At 33.4% G+C, this 18130-nt stretch overlaps 1 protein-coding gene across 2 annotated transcripts in view; it reads right to left on the bottom strand.

Moving 5' to 3' along the window:
- Zbbx (zinc finger B-box domain containing) overlaps window positions 1-18130 on the bottom strand; it is a 123803-nt gene that overhangs the window by 52838 nt on the left and 52835 nt on the right. For both annotated transcript variants that reach the window (XM_076868296.2, XM_076868297.2), the window contains exons 9-12: window positions 10461-10581; window positions 3700-3809; window positions 3245-3345; window positions 1790-1869 (exon numbers count right to left, since the gene is read on the bottom strand). In XM_076868296.2, coding sequence (XP_076724411.2) covers window positions 1790-1869; window positions 3245-3345; window positions 3700-3809; window positions 10461-10581 — 412 coding nt within the window. The remainder of the gene's footprint in view (window positions 1-1789; window positions 1870-3244; window positions 3346-3699; window positions 3810-10460; window positions 10582-18130) is intronic.

The raw sequence follows: 18130 nt of genomic DNA, 5'->3' as shown, positions 1-18130 counted from the left end.
TAGGGAGAAAAACAAAAATAGAGGAAAAGAAAGATATTTAAGAGCCCCAGTTTAGTAAAAATAAATATAGTAAAGCCTTAATGATACAGGATATTTATGTAAGTTTAATATTGTTTTAGCCTTTTTTTGGATATATTCTAAACTACCAGTTAACTACTGTTAAGTAGTTAACTGGATCAAATTCAATTTAATTACAAATTTTTAATTGAAATTTCCTGTTTCAAAACATTTTTAAATAATTTGATTTCTTACATTCTGTCTTCTAAAGATAAAGAGTTACCTTTCAAACTCATTGAAATCTGATGAAATTCAGGTTTTATTACTAGCTAACCATATTTTGGTATTTATAAGAGTTAAAAAGTAGTGAATGGTATTTAGGTTTTTAATTTTTGATAATGGTTACTATCTATAAACCTAATTATAATTTAAATAGCATTAACTATGACTTGAATAATACACTTACTAATACCTGATGTTTATGTAAGTTCTACATGTACCATCATAAAATTCGAAGATTACAAAAGATTCCCCCCTCCCACTTTTTTTTGATCCCATTTTATCACTTAGGATCCCTAGGAGGGAGTTAAAGTTAAGGTAATTTTATGAGCACCTTTAAAACAAAGCTATAAAACTACCAAACCATGACCAGGAATCTTCTCCCCCCCTCTAATACTACACACAGGGTCAAAACAAAGACATGTGACAACATATATAAAATAATCAAATTAGAAAGCAGAAATACCTTCATTTCCTTAGCAACAAAGTAATGGACAGAAACCTCTTATCTAGTGACCAGAAAAGTTTTCTCCTGCTAAAAGCATATTTATTCCTAGACATCTGGGTCTATATAGCTGAATAAGGAGCTTTCTGGGGGCACTGGGGGGAAGGGGGAAATTCCTTAGCTATCTAGCAATTGTGAAACACTCTCAGGAGTCTTTAAGTTGATCTGAACAAAGAATAGCTATAGGAACTACTAAATAATAACATCATACTAAAGACAATACTTCATAGTAAAAATATGTGAAATCCTAAAGTTTCAACAGCAAAGGGGTAATTCTTTTGAATCTTTTTTTTTTAGTTATACATGACAGTAGAATGTATTATAACATATCATACATAAATAGAGTATAATTTCCAATTCTTGTAGTTCTACATGATGTGGAATTACACTGGTCATATATTCACATATGAACATAGGAAAGTTATGTCTGATTCATTCTACTATCAACAGCAAAGGGAATTAAGGGTAATTTTTAACATTATTAATGAACAAAAGAAGATATTACTTTTCATTTGGAAGTGATAAAATTCTACAAAACAATTACTAAACCATTATACTTTATTAATTTATCATATTTTAAAGGCTTGTAGGAAATAGTCTACAGTATGGGAATTCTTTTAGACTCAATACAGTACTTTACCTAACTTTTATTTAGTATTCATAACACAATAAAATAAAGAAATCCAAAGAGTATCTTTGGAGAAAAGACTGTCTTACTTGAATTATATCAGGCTTGGTCTGATTTTGAATGATAACAATTCCTGAATTCAGAAAAATCTATTAAATAGTCCACATGTTAGGCAAGAGTGCAAACTCAACCCTTCAGACACTTTTCTACTGCTGAATGTTGATAAATATTAGCATCATTGTATACAAATTTAAACATGGCTTCAGGAAAATTAACATTTATGTCATGTTTTATCACCACGCATTTCTCATCTCAAAAGATAGATTATTGTGTGTGTTTGGTTTTTAATAAGCATCCAAAGCAAATTATAGAGATCTTACCTTGGTTGACTGTCTGAATTAGCTAACTCAACTTTATAAGGCACAATGTCTCCTGGTTCTTCAAGTTCCTCTTCATAAGTCTTATTAAATAATAATATTAATACAATATTAGTATGTTCAGTAATTTTATTTACACATTAGTCAGCTAAGTACAGGTTATATTTGGAATATTGTTACTCTACAAATTATATACTTAATCCTCTAATTATATCCTGTATCTTGTGAATTTTAGGACTAAACACATTTAAATGTTTTTGTTTTGTTGTTATTATTTTGGGTACCCGGGATTGAACTCGGGAGCACTCGACCACTGAGCCACATCTCCAGCCCTTTTTTATATTTTATTTAGAAACAGGGTCTTACTGAGTTGCTTAGCACCTTGCTTTTTGCAGAGGCTGACTTTGAACTCATGATCCTCCTGCCTCAGCCTCCCAAGCCTCTGAGATTATAGTCATGCACCAACAAGCCGCCTCAACTGTTTTTTATTAAGCTCATTTGAAGTGTCATTCACTTCAACCAACAATAACAACTATTTTTTTATTATGCAACTAGCAACTTCTAAGTAGATTAGTGGCTAACAGGTTTTTAGTTTTCTGACTGGCATGTCATAAGCTTATTGTGTACACCAACAATTTAGTAAATAGTACGTGTGTGTGTGTGTGTGTGTGTGTGTGTATGTGTGTGTGTGTGTGGTTACAATATCTTAAACTTAATCTGAGGAGAAATTAAAATAGTGTTAGGCAGGAAAGAAAATAATTTAAAAAATAAAACACAAAACTCTCATCCCACTGCCTAAAGAAGAAAGCAGTATTTAAAGAGGTAATGTTTCTTCATTCTATTCATTCATTTTCTGTGCTAACCATAGCAAGAAAATATGAAGAACAAGTGGTATACTCAGCTTCTGGATAACCAGAGTCAGAAATACAGAGATGCCATCACGTTCTAAACCTTCAGTCTAGAGCTATAGCTTTGACTAGCACTGGCTGTATTTAATTCTACTGGTGCATTCCTGAGGTTGTATGCAAGTTATTATTATGATAAGCCCCTTAAAATTGAAAATAACTCTAAATGACTCTTTAGAAACTACATTTGAACTTAAATTTGGTTAAATACATGCCATGTAACAAAACTGATCTTTGTTTAAATGTCTAATAAACATAAAGAATTAAGCTAACCAAACACCAAACTCCATTATGTAAATTAACATAGTAAAATATTTTCTCACTTCCTATTCTGAAGGCTTAAAAAAAATGGCAATGCCAATTTAGCTCACAAACTAACTTTCTACATTTAATACTATACTGTTTCATTTTTATCAGCAAGATTAAATCCAAACACATGTAAACTTCTTTATAAACTCTGCTATAAAAGAAATTTTTTAAATAATAATGTCAATGTAACTTTATGCTATGGATTTTGTTTGTTAAGGAATGTGAATGATCATTATGCACTTACATCATCCAACTCTATTATCTTTAGAGAGGATTCAGCTCTTTCTAGGTTTTCTTCTTCCACTGGCAAAAAAAAAGTTGAGTGTTGTGCTTCATTCTCTTCAACTAGAAAATAAGATTCATAAATAATATTATCAAAGAATATATCTCATATTATTATCTCTTTTTTGAAATAATATTATCAACAATAAAAATACTAGACACACAAAGGCATAAATACTGTCAATTTTCCCAGCTTATGTGAAACAATATTTTCTCAGCATTCAATTTTTAAACATACTATTTAAATGACAGCAAAGTAAATCCAGAGAATGGAAAGAAGACAGTGTGTGATTTTGATCTGGAGAGCAAAGGTTACATATAAATGACACCTCACAAAAGCAGATAACTATAATTAATGCTCACTGTATGTAAAGTTAAATAATAACTTTAAAAAGATCTCATTGAGGCTGAACTGACCATCATCGCTATCTTCATCATTTTCATTCCGAGAGCACTCTGCTTCACTAGAGGTTCCACATGGATGTAGGATTGTATCCGGAAGTGAGTTTTGCTGGTCTTGTGGAGTTCTACAAACAAAAAAATATGTCACTGAAAGGTTAAAATGCATCAGTGAAAACATCCCCAGACAAGATGATGACTTTTTTGTCACATGAGTATACAACCATAATGACAAAACCAGAATGGTAATAACCTTTAATTCACAGAAGAAAATTAAGACTAAAATTAAGACTGTGTAGCAAAATCCTAACTTGTAAGTTGAAAGAACACCACACAGGATTTTTAAATTGCATATCCCACTGTTTTTTTTTGTTGTTGTTGTTCATGATGAAAATTAAAGTTATGATGGAAGTCAGTATTTTCTCAAGAGCCACATGGAGTCCATGAAACATTATCATGCTCTTTACAAAGTTAATTTACACGTATATGTTGTATCTTACAACCTTGGCAGTATGTTGATGAGTTCTGAGCAAACAAGAGGGCATTTGTCTAAATTCCCACCACACCTGTAGGCTCCTGTGATACAAAATGTGAGGTGCTCTAGCTGTGGCATCTATTACCTAATTAACAACAAGGATTGATGCAGCCCTTACCAAATGAATGGAAAGGAGGCACAGAAGTCTCAGAGGTCAGGAGTATGGATCCTTTTCTGGAGGATATTCCTAGGTTACTGAGTGAGAGGTCATTTTTTAGCCAAGAATATGAATAGCCAAATAGCACTTTCAGATGATGCAAGTTCATGGGGACCCCATGGAAAAGGCAGGACCAAACCAATGATAATTAGTACCAATACCAAACTTAAAATATACCAGTCTCTGTTCTGGATTTTGACACATTAAATTTTAGTAGGTATTATATTAAATATAACACTTGTATTATCATTATTTCACAGATGATGAAATCAAGACAAATATGGTGATCCCATTGTTCAGAGTTACCCAGGGAGTACATATACAGGAGGAATTTGAATGCAAGCAACCTGCTTCCTCATGCCCAAGTTCCTAGCCATATTCATAGCTTTATTGCCTCTTTTTTCAACTTGCAGAGGCACGAAAATTTTTATAATCTTTTGGTAGTCTATGTTTACATGCATTTTCTAATATATGTAATATACCTATAAGATAAATACAAAATATTTATGTTAACTCAGCTTTGCGTTTTAACAGATTCTGTGAGGGTGATGTCTCTTAGATCCATACTAAAGAGTATATAGTAAAGTTAAAGTGGCATCTGATCTCCAGAAACTGCTCTCTAGTTTGATATTAGTCTACTGAACTAATAACTCATCATACATACACAAAAATATACTGTTATCCTGATACTTTCTCATGAAGTGAAAACTTCTCTAATTCTGAATAACGACCTATAAATCAAGGATTTATAGAAACTTAGGATGGATTAGAGCTGAATGGGTCATATAAATTTATTCTGAACTCAATATTTAACAAATGAGAAAACTTGGATCATGTAAATTTAAGTGATTTGTTGCTGAACAAACAACTAGACAGCCAGAGAAGTAAGTCTGAATTCTCAATATTCAGACCATACCAATAATGCATTTTTAAGAAAGTCAGGCCATATAAAGTATGAAATATCCTTCAGAATAGAACTCACCTCACCATATTTTCCAATTTTAAAATTTAGTAATATTTACTGAGCATTGATCAATTCAGTTAGGTAAACATTTGTGAATCCATTAAGACTGTTTATATCAGAATGACTGGCCAGGGACCTTTTTTTGGTAATGCTGAGTCTCATACCCTCTCTTAAAGACACTGTTTTTTTTAGATTCTAGGGCTGGGTCCTAGAATCAGTAGTAAAAACCAAAGATTCTGCACTCTTTCATGAAGGTTTTACAGATTTGAAAATCTATTAGAAACACAAATGGTTATCCTGTTATCACAAATTGTTGTGTTTCTTTCTGTTTTAAGTCTGTGTAATATTCCTGTGTATGTGTGTGTGTGTGTGTGTGTGTGTGTGTGTACGTGTGCTATTTTCCTTATTCATTCACCATGATGGATACTTGAGTTTTATCCATATCTTGGAGGATAGTAGGATAAGTGAATAAGCCCAGAATTGGAAAGACTAATACTATACCTCACTTATATTTTGTTAAAAGAAAAACTGGGATCAATTAACTTAACAAAGTTAACTTAAGCTAGAAAAAAATGTTTATATAACCAGGAAGCATTCTAGATCAAAGATGGTTCAGAATGTACCTTCTACCACATTCTGGTAGAAGTATAACCCTGTTATACTTACAGCCAGAGAAGAAGAAGTGACCTTCAGAAACACCCTGATTAGCTATAGTTAGCATGTACCTGATATGGTATTATTTGGGCAGCTTTCATTCTCTGATTGACTGGAGGTTCAATTGCTATGATTGGCTGAGACAGTCACTTTTGTATAAGAGTACATTTTTAGGGTACTGTTAGTTTACTCATCAAGTTAGTGTACAGTTCACTATGTATAATAGCTGGTTTAAGGTGAATTTATTTCAGTTCAGCAATGTGGAATCTCAAAAAGTGTAATCATAAAAGCAGAGAGTGAAATGGTGGTTACCAGGGGTGGAGATTTGGGAGACCTGGGGACATCTCCATCAAAGCATACAAAGTTTCCATTACACAGGATAAGAAAGTTCTGAAGATCTAATACAGACCATAATGAATATAGTTAATAGTAGATTTTAGGTATTCTCAGCACACACACAAAAATGATAACTATGTTGAGTGACAAGTATGCTAATTAGCTTGATTGTACACTATGTATATATGCCAAAATACCATGGTGTACACTTTAAGTATTAACTTTTACTTGCTAATTATACTTCACTAAAACTGAGAAGGGGGATATCTATCATCATCCATGTATTATTTAGATATAAAATTCAAAACTATGCTATTATCCAGGTCAGAAAAGAAATATGAAAACAAAATGCAACAGAACATGTATTTACAAGCCTATTATAAAACATGACAATAGGTAAAAGTAAAGTTGAAACCATGGTTATTGCTATAAAAATGGGAAACTTCTGAAACACATCATCAAAAATGCCTTGTAAACTTGTGAATTCCACATGGACCGCTTACACTGACATCCACAACTAATACCTAAGGCATTTGCTCAAGAATCAATTGGTGTTGTGACATGCACTTATAATCAGTCCCAGCTACTCAGAAGGTTGAGGCTAGAGATGCTCTTGAGCTCAGGCATTTTAGACCAGTCTGAACACCATGGTAACAACCCAGATCAAAACAACAACAATAACAACAAGTAAATAACTAAGACTCCAATGGATAGGCTGAATAGGTTCACTAAATGTGCTTTTTTGCTAAGGAAAATGGCCAACATTTAATATTCAGTATATGATATGCCTATGATTAAGGATTCCCATATGTGTCTAAGAAAAAAATAATTGGTCATTTTATAATAAAATTTTGCTTTATTTATTTCATAAAAAATTCAATATGACCTGATATTACAAGGTAACAAAAAAAATAGGCCACTTTGAAATTACTTCTTAGTATTATACTAATTGCTAATCTGGACTATTGAGTATCACATCTGAATAGCTGCTGTGACTATCACACTTGAAAATGGTAAAGACAGCCTGAACATTATACATTATACATTATAACATAACTAGGAATAACTAGAATAGTAAATGAATAGATTTAAAAATCTAGCATACAAACCATAACAAGATCAACTACGTATCTTAAAATGGTACCCAAAAGAAAACTGAAAATACCAGATGCTGGAAAAAATTGGGGGCAACTGCAACTCTTATAACATTTCTATATGAAATGTGAATTACCATTTGTATTAGAAAAGTTTAGTAGTTTCTTACAAAGATAAACAGGTACTTAACATAGAATCCAGTCATTCCCAGTCTCAGGTGTTTATCCAGGGAATTAAAAATATATACCCACAAAAATGTGTATACATATTTATTTAAAATCTAGTCATAATTACCCCAAACTGGAAGCCAGCAAGGTGTTCTTTAACACATGAATAGATAAATTCTGCTAAATCACAATGATGTACAACTACTCCACAATGGAAAGGAACGAACATTGATTTACACAAGAACATGGATGAATTTTAAATGCATTTTGCTAAATGAGGGACACAAAGGTGACATAGTATATTATTTCATTTATATGACCTTTGGAAAAATATAAATTTGTAAGAATGAAAAACAGACCAATGATTGAAGATGAAGGAACTTTGACTCAAAGGAAGAGCATATTGTAATTTGGGAGATGATGGTCTTGCTCAGTTCGTTGTTTTAGTAGGCATCTGACTCTATGCATTGATTTAAAAAAAAAATAGTACTATACACTCTAAATTTAATATATCCAAATTTTAAAAGTCAACCAGAATATTGGCAGGCCCAAAGAAAGGCATAAACACCCAAAAGGTGGTAAGAAAGAAATGAGTTTAAGTACTGCTGGGAAACAGTATGCTAATGGACAATGCAGGCTAAAGATGAAAAGCATTCTTCACAAGACTGCATTCAGTAAATTTGTTTCTCACAGTGATATCAACAATTTTGAGTAATAAATTAATTTACATTATACATAATTAAAGCCAGGTTTCTCATTATAGGTAAAAGGAATCTCAAATAAGTGAAGGAAAAATGATAAATGAACTATGCAATGCTGATTTGAAGTCAGTGGTAGAAGAGTGTGAAGTCAGTCTAGTTTAATAGACATCCAAATAGACAGGTACAGAGCTTAATTTAGATGTGTGTGTATACTGTATTAGTGTGTCCTAGCTTGGAAAAGCCTTTCTCAGAGAAGGTCTAGAATTTGTGACACCTGAGCAGTAATGAGCCTAGAGTTCAGGTCTTGGTTTCTGAACCCATTATCCAATAAAAGGAGTGACATTTCTTTGGATAAGTGGCTCCTGGGCTATGACAGGAAAATCAAGTGCCAGAAAAAGAAAAAGATACTCAAAGCAAATTAACCAAGAACAAACAAGAAAGGATGAGGTCATGTCTAAAGGATAGAGGAGTAGACTTGAGAGAGCCCTTAATGTCCAAAGTAGAAATAATTGGAGTCACAAAATAAATAATAACTGTATTAGATATAAATCTACAAAACAAGTACCATGACTAGAACTCCTATGGAGAACATTCTGTGAAACAAATGACAAGTACTCTTCAAATGAATCAAGGTCACAAAAGACAGGGGACACTGGGAAAGACGGTGAAGCATGGAGTTGATCAGCACACCTCTGCTGCATTCTAGAGAGGATATGCATAAGAGGATACAACAAAAAGTAAAATGTAAGCACTGTGATTGGATACGAGAGCAGGATCAATGAAGATAAGAATAAAATCCAAGTAAAATCTATACTGTACTCAATAATATTGCACCAATGTTTATTTATTCGTTTTAATAAATTCACATGGTTATATAAGATGTGTTACCATTAAGGAAGCTAGATGAAAGATAGCTAAGACGTACTATATACTTCATCTGTATGTCTTAATTCAAAATTAAAAGAGGAAACACCTGCAACATTAGAAAGAGTTGAAGGGTAAGTGTGTTACAAATATCACTCTATTAATAAAAGACTAATTTAAGTCTGCAAAAATACAAAGTAGGGCTGAGGTATGTGACTTAGTGGTTGAGTGTCCCTAAATTCAGTTCCCAGTAAAGAAAGAGAGAAAGAGAGAAAGAGAGAAAGAAAGAAAGAAAGAAAGAAAGAAAGAAAGAAAGAAAGAAAGAAAGAAAGAAAGAAAGAAAGAAAGAAAAGTAGGTAACAAAATTAGCTGGAGACAGATTATGACTCACTAGGAAATATAACAGGCAGAATATTCCAGATACGGGCAACTGTGTTTGAAGGTGAAGCATGGATTTGATCAGCACACCTCTGCTGCATTCTAGAGGGCTCCTCCATCACCTTGCTCCTCAAAATGTGGCCTAGATACCTACACATCATCCACATCTGCATCATTTGGGAGCAAGCAGAAATTCAGAAGTGCAGAATCTCAGGCCCCACCTTCAGACCTACTAAAGAAGAATTTATATTTTCTCACAGTGTCTAGGCAATTGGTACGAACAATGAAGTGTGAATAGCTCTGTTCTAGGGAAAAATGACCTTACAACCTTTAAATGAACTTCTAAAATCTGACGATCTTTATATGATGGCAAAATTACAAGTGACTATAACATGCACTCATTCATCATTTTGGTTTAACATTTTAATAGTTTAATTTTTAAACAATTTATGAAATGGTGTATTTGAAAATAGTCTTTGAAATAAATGCCTTTGGTTAATATTAAGAAAATTATAGAATTAAAGTCCAAATAACTTAATAGCGTACTCTGAAAAGAGCTTCAGATATTTATGCTAATGTTAAAAAAAAAACTAACAGCAACATCTTTTCAAAGTAATCTTGTACTTACTGCACTACTTATTATTATTGCTATTATTCTTAAACTCTATGCTGTATTTGTGCCTTTTTCGCAAATATGCATTTCCATTTCTCAAGGCAAATTCTAAATAAAAAATTCATTATATACATACATATAATTAGAATTTTTATTGGAACAGTAGAAACTTCATTATGATCTAATACTATTTTAAAATTATTTATGCAAATATAAAACACACATATAAAATTGCTACAGAAAGACATGTAACAAGCAAGAAACATAAATAACCTTTGTATATCCTAACAGCAATATTAAAAATTTAGAAAATACCTCCTGTGCTTTTTGAGCCATAATTTTTCCATATAGGATAGACTATCTTCTTTAAATTCAATATTAAGTGGTTCTCTCCAAATTTTTAGAGTTGTTTGTACTTCACATTCTTCCAATGAATCTACAAAAATAAAAGCAATATGCATAATTAATGCAACCAAATTTTTAAATCACTATATCTTTCCCTCTCTTAGGATGTAAATTCATCATTTTTAGGGAAAAATGACCTTACCTAATCTGCTTTGATATTTATCTACATAGTCAATAGTTTAAGGCATATGGTGTGAAAGTGTTAAACATTGTTATTTAAAAAATTACTCTACAGACTATTTTCTTCAATAATCCCTTAAAAAGAAAGAATCTTGATCACAAGACTTTTAAAAGAAACTAACTCTTTAAAATGAGAAAGATAAACACAGATACATTGTACATTCTATACACACTAAATGTATTATAGTCACTGTCAATAATATTTACACATTATGAAAAATAGGAAATGAATAATTCACAACGACACCTGAAGGAGACAACCATCCTGGTGAATTTATACTACACAGTAATTTACTTTCAGATGCTTAACTTACTTCTGAAGTAGTACTAAACCAAAAATTACTATTCAGAGCTTTTGAAAACTGAAGAAGTTTTCTGGGGATGAAAATGGTGTAGAAGTCCAAGATTACTAGTCTCTCCATCCTCCTAGAGATTGCCTCTCTCCAGGCTTGAATATTATATGGGGTAAAATGTAGGAAGAGAAGAAAGGGAAATAGTAAGATGGAAGAAAATATTTCTAAATATATTTCTTCTAAAACTAGAAGGTAGTCCCAATCTCATACTATAGATTATAATGATTAGTTTCCAGAAATAGCCAAATGCCAGCAATAGAAATAGACCAAAAGAATGTAAGCTACCCAAATTCTACTATTTTTCCCAAGGAGTACAGCAGTGTTGAAGAAATCCATGAAGGAAGTTCTGAAAAACACCAATCAGAATCCACCAAACTTAAAGAGCAAGAGTTAAGAAGAATATGAGCCAGTCAGGGAAAGGAGATGTCTCACTGTGAGGCCCCGTTTCCATGGTAAAGCAAAAGGATTTTTGGCCTGAGAGCCTGAGAGCCGAAAGAAAAAGAAAGCAAGACAGAGAGAGGGGGAGTGAAAGAAGAAAGAAAGGGAGGGAATAAGCTTTTGAAATGAAATCAAGCTAGAAAATCAATAACACGAAAACTTGGATATTTAAAGCTCTCTACTAAGTTGAATAGCGAAGGAACACATAAAAAGATGCACAGTGTCATCTATAGTGAGAGCTACACAAATGAAGCATACGATATTGTCTCTATCAGATTGGCAAAAATGTTTTAACCCAGCAACTTCCCATGTTGTTGATAATGGAAAGTGATCAAAACATTTCAGGTGGGAGCACAATACTTTGCAAAATAATTCAGCTTTAGCTGTAGAGCAAAGTGGAGGGCATGCACAGTGATGGCCCCATTATTTCCCTCCCAGGGATGGACACCCCTAGATGTCTGTTCAGAGAAGAACTGTACAAGAAAATTCATAACAGCATCATTTGTCCTGGATAAAAAAAAAACAGGAAAAGTCCCAAATAATCATCAACATTCAAACAGGAAACAGCACTGTATATTCATGTCATGGTACACTCTAAAGCAGTGAAAATGAAAGAAATACGACTATGCACATCGTCATGGTTGATAATCTCAGTAGCACAAGATTGAGTGAAATAAGAAAATCAAAAGAATACTTCCACCATAATTCCTTTTACCTAATGTTCAAATATAGGCAAGATTAACATATATATAATTAAATTATGGGGAGTAAAAGCAATCAGAAATCACAAAACTCATGTTAGAGATGATACTAGAAAAGAAGGAAGAGGATGGGGAAAGAAAAGGGTAGTCCAGGGGAATGATCGTGGTAATCTGTTTTTTAACCTAGTAAAAGATTCACAGGCAGTTACAATTTTTTGTTCATCAACTATATAAATTTTATGTAGGCTCTTTTTTTTATCTGTTTAATATATAAAACCTATCATGAGAAGAAAAACATCTACATACACACACAACACATACACTCTTATCATCAATCACATATACATAATATTTGGGGGCCAAAAAATATATTGACCAATATGATTCTACAACCTGTACACTCAGAAAAATGAGAAATTATATCCCATCTTATTCAAATGTATGATATGTCAAGGTGATTGTACTGTCATGTGTAACTAATTAAAACAAATAAAAAAGACAAAATAATATTGTATCAAAACAAGCCCTCATCTTGATTTCTCCACAGAAACCATACTGCTGATCTCATTTCCTTAGAGAAGGCATTATCCTTCACTGGTTTTTCTAACTCATACCAGTCTTCCTCCTACATGTGCACCATGCTTCATCTTCTTCACAGGCTTGTCTCTCTTTCCCAGGCCCCTGATGCAATTTCTCTCTTGTGCTACAATACTCTCCCTTCCTCTGTAAGGTCAGCTGTGCACACTTTCCTTCAGCTCCATGAGCACCACATTCTCCATCACATATCCCTTGTCCAACCTATTTTCTATCCCCATTTTTTCAGCCCATTTTCTAGGTCATAACTCATTTTTTTGGTCTCTTAGAAAGCATTTTTATATCCATTTGTACCAGGACTGGAGCATGGCTAGAAAAAGAATACTTAAAAGGGTCATTTAGAGGATCAAATGAAGGGACCAACTTATAATTAAGTGGTAAAGTTAAGGGAATAAGTGATATTGAAAGACTCATTTGCTAAAAATAGTGGAGAGCTGGTATCAACTCTAGGTTTGAAGAGAAAGAAAAAGAGAACCTTAGGAAACAAACAAACACTGAAAGCAATGACTGTGTAAAAGACCATCTGAGAAGTGTTTTTGAGGACAGGATGTAACTGCTATAAAGCCACAGCACACCCACAAGAGATTGAACCAGTACTTCCCCATCTCTATTCCCACCCTCCAATATCCTCTTAGTGTCTCCAATTGGCCAAACCCAACTGGAAGCCAGAGAGCAAGGCCAGCTTCTGGAGCACAGAGTAAAGCAGGAAAGGCCAAGAATGGATTTTGAGGGAATTTCTCAGAATGGCCACATAGTCTATATCTTTTCCATTTAAGCATACATTTGTCTCTTCACACTATTTTTGTTAAAGAAAAATATCCATTGAAACCTAGAGAAAACAAGTTCTATAACTATTGGGCATCATAAGGAGATCTCAATTTAGTTAATGCTCCTAATTAAATCCTACATTATGTTTGGCACCACTAATATACTTTATATAAGTAGCAAGAAAAGGGGTGATGAAAAAGACAATTATTCAACACAATACTGAGCTGCTATGGTCTCCATTTTTGTAGGTGATTTTGAAGACCAAATTGATTTAATTATAATAGCTTCCTTCCTCCATCAACTTTTCCAAGTTCATCTTACTATTTTAAAGCTTGGTATAATAACCCAAGTATTTATTCTCAAAGGACACAAGGTCATAAAAGCCCTCTCTTCACTGGGTTTCCAGTTTCCCATTGAACCTTCTTATTGTACATAGAACCTTAATCCATGTCATAGCGAACTCCTGGGTTCCAGGTACAGTCCATTTTCTCTTGGTTATGTAGCAGAGGCACAATGGTTTCTTTGGTAATTGTGCTCAACAGACAAGCCCAGTATAGTGAACCTTTTAGTGACCAGTATAGTGATTTTTAATTCAGTGATGACTAGCCCCAAAGACCAGGAGTAGTCTCAGCTTCTGACTTATTAGAAGCATGATGAGATTTATGGAATATACACCCCCTATAGGAAAACCTACCCGACCTCATGAGATATGGTCTCCCAGCCAGAACTATAATGAACCTTTAATAGGCCATTCCATGAAACTATCAAGCCAGCTGCTTCTGAACAATGTGACACTTGGCAAGTTCATGGGTATTAACTAGAACTCTTATAATAGAATCAGTCCCATGGTCTGAGGCAATGTTGTATGGGGATACCATGGTGATAAAGAAGTCTCCTGTCGATAGACACATTGTAATCAGAAAAAGCAAATCCATATCTAAAATATGCAGTTTTCACATGAGGACAAATCACTGACCTGTCATGACTGATTATCCTACAACAGACACTTCCTGCTCAATAGCTCCTCTTAGCACCATGCCACCAATCCAACATGCAAGCATCATCTCTGTGCACTATCAAGGTCTTTTCAGACTACATAATGCTAGAAAGCAGGAGAGTTATGTGGATGGGAGTGAGATTCAAAGGACATACTGTTACCCCTGCCACATGGGAAAAATTTTTTATTTCTGATTATCTATTTTGTTATAAATAGAAAACAATACATCTACTAAGTCAGGAATCAGCAAAGGAGACCCTACTGTTTTCCTGTAGCAAAATGTCTGTGTTCATAAATAGAGTTTGACTGGAACACAGCCACACTTGTTCATTCATGCGTTGCCTATGACAGTTTTCATGCTACAATGGCAAGGTTGAGTAGCTAAGTAACTGACTGCCCTGCTCACAGGAAGAGTTTATGCTCTGAGGAAGTTCAGTGGCTGTTCCCCAGTCAGAGGAACATGCTGTTTTTCTCCAGTAAAGGCACAAAATCCAAAAAGCAATTGTGATTGGTATTCTCATCATCTGACCAAGTTGGCATTTACCCAAACCATTGGCTTTTGCGCCAAGTAAGCAAGTTACATGTGAAAAATTGCTATAAAGCAGTATTTATGCATCTTCCAAATATTTGATGATGACATTAAACTCTACAATTCCCAGAAACCTAGTATTGCTTCAGGAATTTCGTATGGAATATTGGGGTGGGGAAGAAATTCTAGGATTTTCTACTTATATACTACTATAACAATCTTCAAGCCACAGGTCAATGTAGGGATTCTTTCCATTACTATCCACCCCCAATATATATTCAGTTCTAGAAAAATAGCTATATAATAGGTTCACACTCCTAACATATCCTCTATGAGATAGAATCAGGATAAAACTCCTCTACCACCTCATCTTCTTAAGCCTTCAACACCAACAGGTGGACTATGGTAGCACTTATGTCCTCAGGAGAAACTGTCAATTCAAAATGATCCCTTTGATTTTCTGTGCATTTCCTTTCTTTACTGCACACTAATCCTGGTAAGTAGCCATAAGTTCAACTAGTGGGGTCTTAGAGTAAGATATAGAGCATACATTATGGCTACATTTCAGGCTACCTTAGGGACCCAGCTTCTTCCTCAGTTAAGGGGTTCCAGATCTGTGGACTGGTTTAGGTCTGGTGGCATCATAAAATTGAACTAATATGGTGACCCAAGTTAGATCTCTGCATATCAGAAAGAAATTTTCTTCTTTAAAGGTAAAACTATAGGCTATATGACTTGTCCATTTTAACATGCCCCAATTGGCAACTGAAATCTCTTTGAATTGAAATATTCTAATAATTACTATTTGCTGCCCAATGTTTTGATATTTTTCCAGCAGAATATTTCCATAACTATATGACAACACCTGGTCTCTACCATTTTCCAGGTTTCCATTATGTCTTTGCAACCAGGCAACACAATTCCATAGAAGCACATCCCTCCCCACTCATCTTCAGCCTAGGGAGGCAAGCCACAGCAAACTTTCCTAGGGAATCATGGTGCTTACTGACCAGTTAATTGAAAGATGGTCCCCTTGTTTTTATAGGGTTTAGTTAAGGGATACCTGAGAAGGCTGCACATTATCAACTGCAACATTCCATCTCCCAGAGCCAAAAGTCTTCCTTCCCCTACCCAAATCTCTATTGTAAAATCAAGTCCAGACTTCAACTGAACTACCTGGTAGATTATCAATGCCACTCCTTAAGTGCCAATATATTAAACCCAAATCCTGTGTAAGCACATCTATATTGATAAATACAACCTGATAGAATCATACTTTTTATCATCTACAGAAGTTGTGCTTCTTTCACTCAGTGAAGGCAATGGCAGAACACTTCTCCTTCCAAGTTATGCTGATCATTTGATGGATTCTTTGACTTCCCTGTATGCCGTATGTTCCAGAATAGGAAGTGACTGAGTTTGGATACTACTTTTCCCCCAGTACATGGTATGTACTCAATATTTGCTCTAAAATTTAAAACATGACTGTACTCAAAAAAAAAAAAAAGAATACTCAAAAGCAATAAAAAGCACAAAGAATACTCAAAAGTAATTTTAAAAAACAAAGAATAAAAAATAGGTATTGACAAAAAAAATGACTAATAATTATTTCACAAGTGATGATGAGAGCCAGGGAAATGATCATCTATTGTCTATCAAACTGAATAAAGTTAAAGAATTCAAAAATACAGAGAAAGAGATACCCATACACTCTCAGTGAGACTATAACTGACAGTAATCTTTTAGAGGCTAATATGACAAGAATTTTCAAAATTTAATAAAACAGGTCACCACTGAAATGACATTTCTACATTTATAAATTTATTTTAAGTAATTTTGTAAGTGCACAAATAGCTAAGATGGCCATCATAACTTCTTATATAATACCGAGAGAAACAAAATATTTATCAGCAAAGATCTGGATAAATCATGACATATAAAGTATTACACAATAGTTATGAATGATGATGAGTATCTCTAAGAAGTTACCCATGACATAATCACTAATTGTGATATAACTTCATGGCAAGCTAACTAATAGAATATATAGTTAACCCATATTTTTTCTCCTGAGTGTGTGCATATGAGTGAGTGCACAACTGTGTCTATTAAAAAATCATGTGCCCAAAGTTATTTTTGATTCTCTGTAGGTGGAGGAGGATTGAGCTAATTTAATTTCATTTAGTTTTGGTAAATTTTTGTTATAATGAAATTTTTGAAATTAATTATTGTATTATTGTAATCATGCAGTTATTTCCATTATGAAAATCAACATTTGTACATGGTTTTGCTTCTGATCTGGGAGTTTTTCAACTCCATCCTGATATAATTTTAAACACTATGTCTTTCAATAAATAAAAAGGTATTTCTATTTACAAAAATAAAGCATAAAATTAACATTCTCAAGAGAATCAAGGTACATATTACTAAGAAGAAAGCATACAAATGAAGTCTTAAAATAGTAATTAAATTGAGGAAATGTAGAAAAAATGTTTGAAGGGGAAAGCATTAGTGAAAACTCCAATCATGAGTGAGAAGATGGTGTGTGACGCATGGGAATTAGGAATTACAGAATAAAGGGGAATAATCAGGAAAAGAATGAAATACAAATAGTAAACTGAATGTCTCTATCAAGAAAGATATAGGAGTGAAATTTATTGCCTAACATTTTACATTCAAATAAAAAATCAGCTATCAGATACCGCAAAATTCTGAGTAATAAAATTAATCAATTGAATATTTAAGCATCTGATTTTTATTAAGTGACATTGAAAAACTCAAAGCAGAGATACTATATGCTTCATTCATATAAATCTTTAATTCTAGGATGTGGAATTGGAGACCATTAAGAAAACATAAAAACAATATAGTTCTTCAAAAAGAAAAAAAAAAATCAAACTTTTCCCCTTAAGTTTACAATCGATCTAGTACTCATATTTTTTGATATACATATAAAAATTCTTCTCTATTTTACAGATTCTTCCATTTTACATGTAGCAATTGTAGTTGAAAACTGGAAT

The sequence above is a fragment of the Callospermophilus lateralis genome, chromosome 10 (assembly GCF_048772815.1).
Source record: "Callospermophilus lateralis isolate mCalLat2 chromosome 10, mCalLat2.hap1, whole genome shotgun sequence".
Taxonomy (NCBI): domain Eukaryota; kingdom Metazoa; phylum Chordata; class Mammalia; order Rodentia; family Sciuridae; genus Callospermophilus; species Callospermophilus lateralis.
This window is presented reverse-complemented; position numbering and strand designations above follow the sequence as displayed.